Source organism: Bacillus rossius, chromosome 2 (assembly GCF_032445375.1).
Source record: "Bacillus rossius redtenbacheri isolate Brsri chromosome 2, Brsri_v3, whole genome shotgun sequence".
Classification (NCBI taxonomy): domain Eukaryota; kingdom Metazoa; phylum Arthropoda; class Insecta; order Phasmatodea; family Bacillidae; genus Bacillus; species Bacillus rossius.
Window position 1 is genome coordinate 56,574,969 of NC_086331.1, and position 15,106 is coordinate 56,590,074.

Here is a 15,106-nt window from a genome sequence, read left to right on the forward strand (position 1 = left end):
AAAGTTCTTATAGGTCTCTGGGAAAGGTGCTTCTGTCTACTGGCACAAAGTTTAACTAAGGGGAGTACACCAGCCTAACAAAGAGTAAATCGCCCTTTAGTAACCAAATCATAGAGCAAAATAAAATTTCCAAAAATAATTTAAAATAATAATAAAATTTTAAAAAAAAACGTGTCGAAATTTCTAATTTCCGGCACACCAGTTCTAAAAAAACAACCTTGCATAATTTGGATTCAAGCCTCTCCCACATTAAATGTCCCGATATCAGTATGACAGTATGCCATTATGGCAGCATGTCGTTATGTCAGTATGGCAGCATGAGAGTATGACAACATGTCATAATGACAGAATGACAGTATGGCAGCTGGCAGTATGACAGTATGGCCACATGGCATTATGGCAGTATGGCTGTATGGCAGTATGGTAACATGGTAGTATGCCAACATGGCAATGTGATAGGTTGACAATGTGGCATTTTGGCAGCATGAGAGAATGGCAGCATAGCAGTATGACAGTTTCACAGTATAGCAGTATGGCAGCATGTTAGTATGCCAGCATGGCATACTTGCATAGTGACAGGATGGCAGTGTGGTATTTTGGCAGTATGACAGTATGTTAGCATGGTAGTAAGGTTGAATTACAGCATGTCAGAATGTCAGAATGGCAATTTGCAGTATGACAGCATTACAACATTGCAGTATTGCAGAGGCAGCATGTCAGTATGGCAGTATGGTATTATTGCATTATGGCAGTATCGCAGCATGGCATAATGGCAGCATGGCAGTGTGGAAGTATGGAATCATTGCAATATGGCTGAATGGCAGTGTGGATGTATGGAAGCATTGCAATATGGTAGGATGGCAGCATGGCAGAATGGCAGTATGGCAGCATGTCAGCTTGGAAGCATTGCAGATTGGCAACATGGCGGCAAGACAGTTGCTGTTATGGCAGCATGACAAAGCATGACAATGTTTGTTTGCTGCAGATACTGACATGCACGTTGACAAGCGTTCTCGCCTGGACAACCATCACCTTCTTCGGAGACAGCGTCATTCACGTGCAGGACCCGGACGATGCGAATCTCACGATGACGGTGGAGGTGCCTCGCCTGATTGTCCGCGCGTGGTACCCGTGGGACATCTCCAACGGCTTCATGTACATGCTGACGTTCGCATTTCAGGTGCGAGCCTTCTTTCCTCGCTTGCTCTAGTCCACCAAGCACAAGGGTTGGAGTATCGACTCTTGCTACAAGATTGGTAACTGATTTGTAATTTCAATTAAAAGATAATAAAACTAAAATTTAAATTTATCTTTAAGAGAATAAATAATAGTATCATTATTTTTTAGTAAAAGTGTTTATTAAATAAAAATTTTAAGCCATAGTAAATTGCACGAATTCTGTATAAGATAAATGTGGAGCAGTATTTGTAGCTGAAAAATTATTGTTTCGTAATTAAATCTTTCTGATATTTTATTTTAGGATATTTTATGGGTACTAGTAAAGCAATACTAGTAAACGAGGTGTGTTCAAAAAGTAAAGGGAATTTTGTAATTTCGCATGTTGTATTAGTCCGAATCGCGCAATCTTTTCGTTGTTGTGTTGGTAAACACACGTGAAAGGTGTATGTACATCTTTAGCCATATTGGATGTTGGTTTTATTGTCAGCTGTCAGAAAAGTTAAAAGTTATTTGGCCGATTAGCGATTGGTTATTTTATTTATTTGTTTAAGAAAATTTATCAGTGAATTTTCATTAAAGTTGTTATAAAAATGGAATAAAATGTAGCAAAGTTTAATAAATTTTCAATATTGTTTTTACAACAGGAACACTCAGTTTTGGACGAGGGCTCCGCAAGTCCGAGATGCAAACGCAGGTCATGCCAGCAATTGTGACTACCTGCAGGAAGTCTCCAACCAGGAGTCCGGCCTCATATTGCTGGCGTGACCTGCGTTTGCTTCTAGGATTTGCGGAGCTCTCGTCTAAAGCTGAGTGTTCCTGTTGCAAAAACAATATTTAACATTTCTTAAACATTGCTAGAATTTATTCCATTCGTATAACAGCTTAATGCAAATTCTCTGAAACAAATAATTTTAATAAATAATCAACTATGGTACCAAAACCCACTTAACCATTTTGACAGCTGACAACAAACTAAACATTAAATGTGTCTAACAATATACCTACACATACTTTTCAAATATGTTTACCAAAACTCAACAAATAAAAATGCGCGATTCGGACTAACACCACCCGCGAAATTACAAAATTACTGTTACTTATTTAAAACACCTCGTATATATATTTACTCCAAGATAATTGGAGTCAGTCTATGAAGCTGGTGCTAAGCACATAAATGATTAATAAAATATTACTTATCAGTTACATAATACACATATTTTATTTCACTACTTATTTACTAAATAATATTTAAGTATTCTCAAAAATTTCTAAATATTTATTTTACATATTTTTAAGCTACCAATACAATAATTATTTTAAAAAAGATCATGTATTGCCTAATTAAAAATATAACTTTAGGTGGGATCAATAATTGTTAATAGTTTCTTTTTCTTTTAAGGTAATAAACCAGTTTCAGTTTTTCTAGAAAGTGTTATATTGATTTTTATTTAAGGAGAGAAAATTATTATTAATTAATTTTAAAAAGTTGTAAATTTTTAGCAAGTAAGCAATATGTTTTGATACTACAGGGCCCTATTTCATAAACATTACAAGTTACAAACTTACAAGCTACAAGTCACAAGTCACAAGTTCTGGAAAATGTGTTTCATAAAAAAAGTCTCGTAACTTGTAGAAGTTTGTTAGCTTGTATCAAATTTTCACAAGTAATCTGTTTTATTCACAAGTTGTTTACATGAAAAATGGAGAGTGCACGAGTAGCAAAGATTTGAAATCAGCAGTATTGCAAAAAAATAAAGAGAACAAGGATACCTTGTACGGACAGTTTACTGATACTTTGACAAAAAAAAAGGATAAAATTGATGCGTGGAAGCAAATATTATTTGATTTTGTGGTTAGTATTGGAGCAGTAAAAAAAGAAGAGGGTTGGGAGTTTTTTAAGAGACATGTTTTGACCAAATTTGAGACGAGCAACTATGGTGCGTTACAGTAAATTCTTGCCATATTTATATATTGAACTGAAAACTGGAGAGATTTATATTACTATCATTTTTTAAAAAAAAATTATTTCCAGAACAAAGTAGATAATGCGAAACAAACTGGGGCAGCAGGTAGAACACATGCCAAGTACAATGACATAGACAACATTGTTCTTGACATAATTGGGAAAGACTCGCCAACTATAAAAAGTTTGGGTGTACCTCCGTTCCTGAAACATGGAGCAATGCATCCACAAATGTATCAGAGGAAAAACGTTTCACTGCTCAAGGAGATGAACAGTGTGACGATGATTGTCATACTTAAATAACAAAAATCTCTAAAAACCGGAAAAAGGCATCTGTAAGTACATTATATAATAAAAAATTTAATTGTATAACTAAATTTTTGATACTATTATTGGTTAATGTAGACAATCACTACGTTTGGATTTAACCCAAAATAACCTATGGCAAAACATAATGTATTGCAAACTATTTAACCAAAATTTAAACACTTTAAAATTGTCAAATCATAACCTAATCAAACATTCAGGAAAGGACGTTTTTAAACAAACCTAACCTAACCAACCTCTTTTTTTAACCTAGCATTCCTCGCACACAACATAGGATGGTAATTGTGGATATAAGTTACTCATGCAGAATGACGGAACTGTTCGGCTTAGATGGAAGATTAGTTAATGAAATATGTTTTTTTTATGTGGGAGGTACATTAGGTAAAAAAATAGTTTATTTATGATAGTTTAGCTTACGTTGGTCAATGCTCTTTTAGGTTAGGTTAGTTTTGTTAAACAAATTCCCTACCCCAATTAAGATAGTTTGAGTAGGTTTTTAAAGTATATAAATTGTCGAAACATTGTGTAAATATATTTTAGTAAATTGTGGTTTGCCTTTTTAGGTTAGCTGGGCCAGGTTAGTTTAATTAATGTATAATAAGTCAATGCTTTGTTTTTTTTCGTCGGATGCTGCAGTAAATGACCAATTTCTTGTTGAAGTTCTTCTAATTTTTGTGAACTCATCCTAAAACGTTCATTTATTCATAGTAAGTATGTGACAAAGTTCATATTTATTCTTTCCTTGAAAGTCCTTTGCCTTCTAACCTCAACTTCTATTTCTTCATCTAAGTCAATAAAAACAATGTCCATTGTTTGTATCAATTTAAAAGAGATTCACATTCAGCAGAAAGGTTTTTAACCTCTACTTTCAACTCGAAGTAAGATTTACAAAACTCAGAATGCTTGTAGAAACTTAGGGGTTTGCTACAAGTATTTACTTGTGAAATTTGGTTTATGAAATGCTATAAATTTTTTACTTGTAGAAAACACTTCTAAATTGTTAAAAACACTTGTAGTTTGTAGCTTGTAACTTGTACTTTTATAAAACACAATTATAGGAATTTTCACAAGCTACAAGTGATTGACTTGTAAGTTGTAGACTTGTATATTTTATGCAACAGGGCCCAGCATGTGTGATGTTATTTCAGCACTTAAACTTAACGCTTTCGTTTATAGTGCCTAAAAATATTCTTTTTAAAATGCCTATTACATTATTGACATTAGTTAAGTCTGTTGCTTAGGATGATATTTCAAAGTATTCGGACTAAAAAGTACACGTTTGTAGAACTGTAATTATTGGCACCTATTTGTCTTTCATTTGAGAGTCCGGGAATAATTTATTAGTTAAAAATATAATTTTTAAATTTGTCTTAGTTTGAATTTGTATTATAAAACGTAGTTTCGTTAAAAAAATAAACAAAAATTCTTGCGCCGAATAGTCAGACACACGAAACAAGGCAAATTCATTTGACAAACTAAATCCTAAAATGCTTCAGATTGTTGTGAGATATATTATTCCACCAAAAGAATAACTAACGAAGATTTTTTGGTCCAGTTCTTCTGGCTGACCTGCATGCTCGTGCTGTGCAACCTGCTGGACACGTTGTTCTGCTGCTGGCTGATCTACGCCTGCGAGCAGTTGGTGCACCTGAAGGAGATCATGAAGCCATTGATGGAAGTCAGCAACTCCATGGACTCTTTGATGCCGCAGACCTCCGACATCTTTCGGGCGGCTTCCTCCTCGTCCCACGCAGCACTGCTCAGTGGATCAACAGGTCACAGAGCATACAGAAATATCTTTGCTATGGAGATCATACATCGCCATCTTGGATGCATACATGTTCACTTTAATTTATATTTTTAGTTATTTATCTAAATTATTTGCTCTAAAATAATTGTTAAAAATTTTCTTATACCATTTAAGTTCAAATGTCGGATGCACATGACACAATATACCTCTCAAAACAGTTTTGTACCACCCGGAATTCTGTACAAGCATGAGTCCAACAATTTACTGCGAAAAGTGAATAACATACACTCACTTTTATGTACAAACCTAAAAAAATACCTGATAGATCAGGAAATCGTACGTACCATGATAGCAGCATCACTAAGTGGCACAAACATTTTTAGTAGTCTAAACTATAAACTTTGGCGTCAATCAAGTGTCAAAATCTAGATCCTAAGGCTAATAGCTAAAATAAATTAATATGTGGTGCCAGTGCTTGCTTGTCATGACTTGAATTAGACTTGCCGTGCAAGCGTGACACATCCAGCTTGATTCAAGCCTTCTTTGAACCATGAAAAGTAGTATAGAAATGTTCCCCCGGAGACAGGGTCCAGGGTGTGGTGCCTGTGGTGCCGACCGCCATATTGGATTGTGACGTCACGGCGGCCATCTTGGATGTGTGTGACCTTAACCTTTGACCTTGACCTTGACATTTGACCCTCAAAAATTGTCAAAATTTGCCAAAATTAGGCAAAAATTGCCCAAAATTCCTCAAAATTCGCCAAAATTTCCATTTCTGTGGAAAAAAATTCCACCAAAAAATCTCAAAAAATTCTACAATTCAAAAATTAGGATTTCGAAAATCCTCAAAAGTCGTTTTGCCCTAGAAAGAACCAAAAATTCCTAAAAAACGGCTTAATCATCCATGTCTAAAGCCTCCGTAAGCCATTTATAGGAATAAGGATACCATGACCGCCATCTTGGATTATGTCGTCACCGTTTTAATTTCCGTTACGGCCGCCATCTTTAAAATCTTATTTATTATCCGATTTTAATGAAAAAAATTAAAAATTTATAAAAAAATCAATTAATAAAATTTTAATAAAAATTATTAAAAAACATTCATTTACGACATAAAGCTCGGAGTCCTCAGTTCGAACCCAACGAGTGCAAAAAAAAAAATGGCGAACGATCCTTCCCCCGTGGTGGGTGCAGGCAGACTGGCCCCCACCACTTTGTTAATAGCATAAATATCATCCGACAGTATGACGTCACGTCCACCATCTTGTCTTCGTTGCTGGAAGCAATCAACATTGTATCGTCGGCTAGAGTGCTCTGATGCCATGTTAGTTTAATTATTATCCGCCAGAGTGCAGTAATCATTTATTATTACTGTGACACCAGCCATCTTGTCATTTGCCCGCCATCTTAAAAATCCGTAATTATTTAGCTAGAAATTCAGGAAAAGTTTTAAAAATCATCAAAAAAATTAATTAATCAAATTTAATAAAAAATCTTTAAAAAACACCGTTGCACTTTTCGTTTCTACAGCCATCTTGAAAATACGTAATTTCAATGCTAGAAATTCGGGAAAAAATCAAAAATTCATTAAAAAATCACTCATTAAAGTAATGTTTGATTCGAGACTTGGTTCGATCCCTGGGCGATACAAATAATCTTAATTTTTATGTAAAAATACCTAAAAAATTACAGGTTCGAAAATAAAACACCACAAAAAATTTTACAAAATAAATTTTATTACTTAATTTCTATTTTACTAAAGGATCACTTGCGAAGGTTAACAACCTTACAAACATTTAGGTCTGCATAGGCGTGAAATGACTAATTCTTAGCTCCAATCGGTTTATACTAGACAGAGTCCAACCAGAACCTTTACAGATATAGTCCTCCTCTTCTTGACAGAGTGTCTGGATACCGTTGTTAACAGTTTGCTTCACATCGTTAGAACTGTAAATTACTGCAGCCGATGTATTGAATGCATACTTCTTCACTTTATCATCGAACGGATACAGCTTTCCATATATACAGTCCAACCACAAGTTATATTTCAAAGGTCCGTTTGTTGCTACGTAATCAGTAAGCTGATTGATTATGTCCTGTCTGATATCATCAAGAAAATTACAAATGTCCTTCGACTCGCTTAACGTACTTGGATAATAGTAGTCTTTCAACGCTCCACGAAATGCAGACTGTGCCAAGTAGAAGCCATTATCATTTACTTATTATGCACCGAACACAGTCTCAGGTTTATTTTAATGTTCAGACGTCATAGCAATCGGTTGCTGCACATTTGTTTTTTTGTATGTACGCTCACGAGTCACCAATCTAAACCGAGGAGTCTAACTTTCTACAGGTAGTTCAGCAGTAGACGCACAGACTTCACCTTTACATTTTTTCGCATGATGTCGCAAACTGTCAATTCGAATAAACAATTTAAGGCACTCATCACAGCGAAACTTCATGCGAGAAGGATTCTTCTTGCATTTACTCCTCCCATGTCTTCGTGCATCATGGGAAAATGCGAACGATGTATCACAGTAGCTGCAAGGATACCGTGGTGATGAAGTCGAGCCTTTCAGACCTGAACCAGATACTGGCGTTGCAACAGTAGTAACATTTCCAGGCATACTCTTATGAACATCAATACATCTTTGTTGTATAGAAACCTTTACTTTCTACCGCACAGCAGCGCCTTTACATGTCTTCAAGTGCGTTTTCATATTATATTTTCTGGAAAACTGCTTATGACACTTCGCACAACCAAACATGTTACGAGGAGGATTCTTAGCACATTTTCTCTTCTCGTGTCGACGAGCATTGCTGCTGTTTGAGAAAATCTTGTCGCAGTTACGACATCGATGTTCGTTAATTGATGTCGATTTGCAATCCATTGAAGTCTCCATCGAGGGCGATACAGCTTTTGGCGAGGTTTCCTGTACAGCCAACATTACCGACATTAAAGTGTCTTTTGCTGGTGGTATCTCGACTGTTGAAGTCTCCTCCAGTGTTGACGTCGACGTTGCTAACGGGATCTTTTCCACCATTGTCGTCGCTGACGTCATGGTTCCCGTAGTCGATGGTACAACCTCCATCAAGTTCGACGTTAAAGACGGTAAAGATGCCATCGAGGTATCAAGAACAGCTAATTGACACGACTTATGCACCAGAAGAAAAAAACTAGGCGATCCTTACACCGCCGACGTCAGTAACAAACTGAGTTACCTGCTGTCTAGGACTCGGTTATATACATGCACCGTATGGAATAATACGCTAGTCAAATAAAGAACCATTTACAATAATACTAGAGTCAAATCTACAATTAAAAAAGAGGATCATATGATCGAAAAAAATTCTATGAGTTATGGTACGTTCTCGTCTCATTAATTCGATCTCTCCAATATACGCTAGGCTCCAAGAGCTACAATTCGCGTCATTAGATCCATCTACATTTTGCTCCTATGCTTCAATTGACCATTAGCTTCAAGTGCTCGAACAGCTCCATCAGCTCCAACACGTAATGTACGCAATGTACGCGTAATACATGCAATTTACGTTCAATAAATGTAATGATCACACAGTACACACAGGAAACGGAACGTACACACAGTACACACAGGAAACGGAACGTACACACAGTACACACAGGAAACGGAACGTACACACAGTACACACAGGAAACGGAACGTACACACAGTACACACAGGAAACGGAACGTACACACAGTACACACAGGAAACGGAACGTACACACAGTACACACAGGAAACGGAACGTACACACAGTACACACAGGAAATGGAATGTATACACAGTACACACAGGAAACGGAACGAACACACAGGAAACTGAATGATCACACATACAGTAGCAGAAACACAGGCTTAGTTGTAAATCAGAATACAAGAAATAAAAACATTAAATTTTTACTTTCAATATTTAATTTATTTCTCAACATTACACAAATACAAGTAAAAGAAGCCGTTATTGTATGTAGCCAGCTTTCCTCAGTTCTTTGAGTATGAAGGATATTTCTTTGATGCACGAATAGTTTCCTGCACAAAGCGAGCCATGTAGAAGTCTTAGGCGGTCAACCAATATGTTTGTATCTTTCTATGATGTGTAATCAATCTTTTATACCACCATCTTACTTGCTTGTTTATTATACATACTTTTAATATCACAATCGTCCCAGTGATCATAATAAGCATTATCAGATTTATTTATTATAACACGTCGTTTCTATCGTTTCGGTCCCAGGACACCGCCACATTAATCGATCATGACAGCTTTAGGTGCTTCATCACAGTCTATACCTTTGTCAACAGCCGCAGAGTCACTGTAACAATCACTGTAGAAGACATCCTCTTCACCCAGATTACCGTATGAATTCGATATCGATGATGTCGAAGTGTCTTCATCGTCTTCTCGATTCCTTGTTAGGAGTCCATCATTTTTACAAAGAATGGAGGATCTACTGAATATAGGCTTGAATGTATTCTCACTTTTCACGGTGTTGATACTTCCATTAGTTTCAGTCTTTCCGAAGCCATCAGCATCCTTCAATTTATGTTCTTCGTCACGATCGGGTGAGCTAATAACATCACGCTCAGGACAAGGAAAATTATTGTCTTAATGCAGATCACTCTTCTTTAGTCTAGTGGATCCATCGATGTCCTCTATGCCGAAGGTAGGCTTGGCTTTACATGTTCTATCATGTCTTTTTAAGCTGACAATTCGTGTTATCAACCTGCTACACCGAATACAGCTTAACATTTTGCGTAGTGGGTTTTTAGCACAATCATTCCTCTCATGACGTCTAGCATTCCTTCTCATGACAAAATCCTTGCCACAGTATCTACAGCGGATTCCTTCCGAGTCAGCTGCAGATAACAAACCATGATCCATGATAGCTTCTGTGACTAATATTAGATACAATCTGACAGTTTTCAATTTGGAATCATTTTTTAAATATATTTTTTTAAATATTTCATCAGCGAGAGTTAAGTTATCTAATGAAAAGCAAATTGATGCAAGTAGTTCTGCTTTTCAACAACAGATGTCGACAAATTTTTGCTTGCAGGTAAATATTATTTATTTTATGTGGTACGCGGGATCCTCACTAATGATCGCAAAAGAAGGATGGCTTCGCTAGACATCAAGGAGAAGGAAGTTCGTCCTTCGTGATAGTGTTTCTCTTCCGTCTTATCAGATATTTTTGGACTGAGTAATGTTTTATATTTTTTTTTGAAATCCACCTTGTAAAAAAAATGTTGTCAGTTCTGTTTTAGTACCAGAAATTAACAATTTATTTGCATTACAGGATAAAATGACATAACTCATTAGGTAAAAAGTCCTTCATGCGGAGATCAATTTCTCATCTGTAACCAGAAGCACGCGGAGAAAACCATCAGAGGTATAGTCAGGAATAATTAGGAGCACACGGAGAACACCACCATAATATTGACAAGAGTAATCGGAAGCACACGCAGAAAACCACCATTTTATTGACAAGAATAATCTGTAGCACACGTAGAAAACCATCATAATATTGACAAGAATAATCAGAAGCACACGTAGAAAACCATCAAAATATTGTCAAGAGTAATCGGAAGCACACGGAGAAAACCACCTTAAGTTTTCTTTAATGACATGAAATTACAGGAAAAATAAATAAAAAAATAAAAATAAAAACGAAAAAATACAAAGGATTCTGCTAGCATGTGAACTTCTCATTGTTGTGCAAAATAAGTGTTCTAGTACAAGCCAGAATTCTTTGTATTTTTTCGTTTTTATTTTTATTATTTTATTAAATTTTTTCTGTAATTTCATGTCATTAAAGAAAACTTGAGGTGGTTTTCTCCGTGTGCTTTCGATTACTCTTGACAATATTTTGATGGTTTTCTACATGTGCTACTGATTATTCTTGTCAATATTTTGATGGTTTTCTATGTGTGCTACTGATTATTCTTGTCAATAAAATGGTGGTTCTGCGTGTGCTTCCGATTACTCTTGTCAATATTATGGTGGTGTTCTCAGTGTGCTCCTAATTATTTGTGACTAGACCTCTGATGGTTTTCTCCGAGTGCTTCTGGTTACAGATGAGAAATTGATCTCCGCATGAATGACATTTTAACTAATAAGTTATGTCATTTTACCCTGTGATGCAAATAAATTGTTAATTTCTAGTAATAAATCAGAACTGACAACATTTTTTTTACAAGGTGAATTTCTAAAAAAATAAAAAAACATTTACTCAGTCCAAAAATATCTGATAAGACGGAAGAGAAACACTATCACGAAGGACGAACTACCTTCTCCTTGATGTCTAGCGAAGCCATCCTTCTTTTGCGATCATTAGTGAAGATTCCGCATACCACATAAAATAAATAATATTTACCTGCAAGCAAAAATTTGTCGACATCTGTTGTTGACAAGCAGAACTACTTGCATCAATTTGCTTTGCATTAGATAACTTAACTCTCGCTGATGAAATATTTAAAAAATTATTTTTAAAAAATGATTCCAAATTGAAAACTGTCAGTTTGTATCTAACATTAGTCCCAGAAGCTATCATGGATCATGGTTTGTTATCTGCAGCTGAATCGGAAGGAATCCGCTGTAGATACTGTGGCAAGGATTTTGTCATGAGAAGGAATGCTAGATGTCATGAGAGGAATGATTGTGCTAAAAACCCACTACGCAAAATGTTAAGCTGTATTCGGTGTATCAGGTTGATAACACGAATTGACAGCTTAAACAGACATGACAGAGCATGTAAAGCCAAGCCTACTTACGCCATAGAGGACATCGATGGATCCACTAGACTAAAGAAGAGTGATCTGCATTACGTCAATAATTTTCCTTGTCCTGAGAGTGATGGTATTAGCTCACCCGATCGTGACGAAGAACATAAATTGAAGGATGCTGATGGTTTCGGAAAGACTGAAACTAATGGAAGTATCAACACCGTGAAAAGTGAGAATACATTCAAGCCTATATTCAGTAGATCCTCCATTCTTTGTAAAAATGGTGGACTCCTAACAAGGAATCAAGAAGACGATTAAGACACTTCGACATCATCGATATCGAATTCATACGGTAATCTGGGTGAAGAGGATGTCTTCTACAGTGATTGTTACAGTGACTCTGAGGCTGTTGACAAAGGTATAGACTGTGATGAAGCACCTAAAGCTGACAAGATCGAAGAATGTGGCGGTGTCCTGGGACCGAAACGATGGAAACGACGTGTTATAATAAATAAATCTGATAATGCTTATTATGATCACTGGGACGATTGCGATTTTAAATGTATGTATAATAAACAAGCAAGTAAGATGGTGGTAGAAAAGATTGATTACACATCATGGAAAGATACAAACATATTGGTTGACCGCCTAAGACTTCTACATGGCTCGCTTTGTGCAGGAATCTATTCGTGCATCAAAGAAATATCCTTCATACTCAAAGAACTGAGGAAAGCTGGCTACATACAATAACGGCTTCTTTTACTTGTATTAGTATAATGTTGAGAAATAAATTAAATATTGAAAGTGAAAATTTAATGTTTTTATTTTTTGTATTCTGATTTACAACTAAGCCTGTGTTTCTGCTACTGTATGTGTGATCATTCAGTTTCCTGTGTGTTCGTTCCGTTTCCTGTGTGTACTGTGTGTTCGTTCCGTTTCCTGTGTGTACTGTGTGTACGTACCATTTCCTGTGTGTACGTTCCGTTTCCTGTGTGTACTGTGTGTACGTTCCGTTTCCTGTGTGTACTGTATGTACGTTCCGTTTCCTGTGTGTACGTTCCGTTTCCTGTGTGTACGTTCCGTTTCCTGTGTGTACTGTGTGTACGTTCCGTTTCCTGTGTGTACTGTGTGTACGTTACGTTTCCTGTGTGTACTGTGTGTACGTTCCGTTTCCTGTGTGTACTGTGTGATCATTACATTTATTGAACGTAAATTGCATGTATTGCGCGTACATTGCGTACATTACGTGTTGGAGCTGATGGAGCTGTTGGAGCACTTGAAGCTAATGTTCAATTGAAGCATTGGAGCAAAATATAGATGGATCTGATGACGCGAATTGTAGCTCTTAGAGCCTAGCTTATATTGGAGAGATCGAATTAATGAGACGAAAACGAACCTTAACTCATCGAATTTTTTCCAATGATATGATAATTATTTAATTGTAGATTTATTTCTAGTATTATTGTGAATGGTTTTTTATTTGACTAGCGTATTATTCCATACGTTGCATGTATATAAGTGAGTCCTAGACAGCAGGTCGCTCAGTTTGTTACTGACGTCGGCGGTGTAAGGATCGCCTAGTTTGTTTCTTCTGGTGTATAAGTCGTGTCAATTAGCTGTTCTTGAGACTTCGATGGCATCTTTACCGTCTTTAACGTCGAACTCGATGGAGGTTGTACCATCGACTACGGGAACCATGACGTCAGCGACGACAATGGTGGAAAAGATCCCGGTAGCAACGTCGACATCAACACTGGAGGAGACTTCAACAGTCGAGATATCACCAGCAAAAGAGACTTTAATGTCGGTAATGTTGGCTGTACAGGAAACCTCGCCAAACGAACCATAACTCATCGAATTTTTTTCGATCATATGATCATTTTTTTAATTGTAGATTTGATTCTAGTATTATTGTAAATGGTTCTTTATTTGTCTAGCGTATTATTCCATACGTTGCATGTATATAAGCAAGTCCTAGACAGCAGGTCGCTCAGTTTGTTACTGATGTTGGCGGTGTAAGGATCGCCTAGTTTGTTTCTTCTGGTGTATAAGTCATGTCAATTAGCTGTTCTTGAGACCTCGATGGCATCTTTACCGTCTTTAACGTCGAACTCGATGGAGGTTGTACCATCGACTACGGAAACCATGACGTCAGCGACGACAATGGTGGAACAGATCCCGTTAGCAGCGTCGACGTCAACAATGGAGGAGACTTGAACAGTCGACATACCACCAGCAGAAGAGACTTTAATGTCAGTAGTGCTGGCTGTACAGTAAACCTCGCCGAACGCTGTTTCGCCCTCGATGGAGACCTTAATGGATGGCGATTCGACATCAATTAACGTTTATCGATGTCGTTACTGCGACAAGATTTTCTCAAACAGCAGCAATGCTCGTCGACACGAGAAGAAAGAATGTGCTAAGAATCCTCCTCGCAACATGTTTGGTTGTGAGAAGTGTCATAAGCAGTTTTCCAGATATTCCAGATAAGATAATATGAAAACGCACTTGAAGACATCTAAAGGCGCTGCTGTGCGGCAGAAAGTAAAGGTTTCTATACAACAACGATGTATTGATGTTCATAAGTGTATGCCTGGAAATGGTACTACTGTTGCAACGCCAGTATCTGGATCAGGTCTGAAAGGCTCGACTTCATCACCACGTTATCCTTGCAGCTACTGTGATACGTCGTTCGCATTTTCCCATGATGCACGAAGACATGAGAGGAGTAAATGCAAGAAGAATCCTTCTCGCATGAAGTTTCGCTGTGATGAGTTCCTTAAATGGTTTACTCGAATTGACAGTTTGCGACATCATGCGAAAAAATATAAAGGTGAAGTCTGTGCGTCTACTGCTGAACTACCTGTAGAAAGTTAGACTCCTCGGTTTAGATTGGTGACTCGTGAGCGTACAAGCAAAAAAACAAATGTGCAGCAACCGATTGCTATGACGTCTGAACATTAAAATAAACCTGAGACTGTGTTCGGTGCATCACAAGTAAATGATAATGGCTTCTACTTGGCACAGTCTGCATTTCGTGGAGCGTTGAAAGACTACTATTATCCAAGTACGTTAAGCGAGTCGAAGGACATTTGTAATTTTCTTGATGATATCAGACATGACATAATCAATCAGCTTACTGA

General features: G+C 36.9%; 1 protein-coding gene across 1 annotated transcript in view; it reads left to right on the forward strand.

Moving 5' to 3' along the window:
* The window catches only part of LOC134529303 (odorant receptor coreceptor), a 234,963-nt gene that overhangs the window by 130,005 nt on the left and 89,852 nt on the right, over positions 1–15,106 (forward strand). The window contains exons 3-4 of the mRNA XM_063363212.1: positions 986–1,180; positions 5,025–5,244. Coding sequence (XP_063219282.1) covers positions 986–1,180; positions 5,025–5,244 — 415 coding nt within the window. The remainder of the gene's footprint in view (positions 1–985; positions 1,181–5,024; positions 5,245–15,106) is intronic.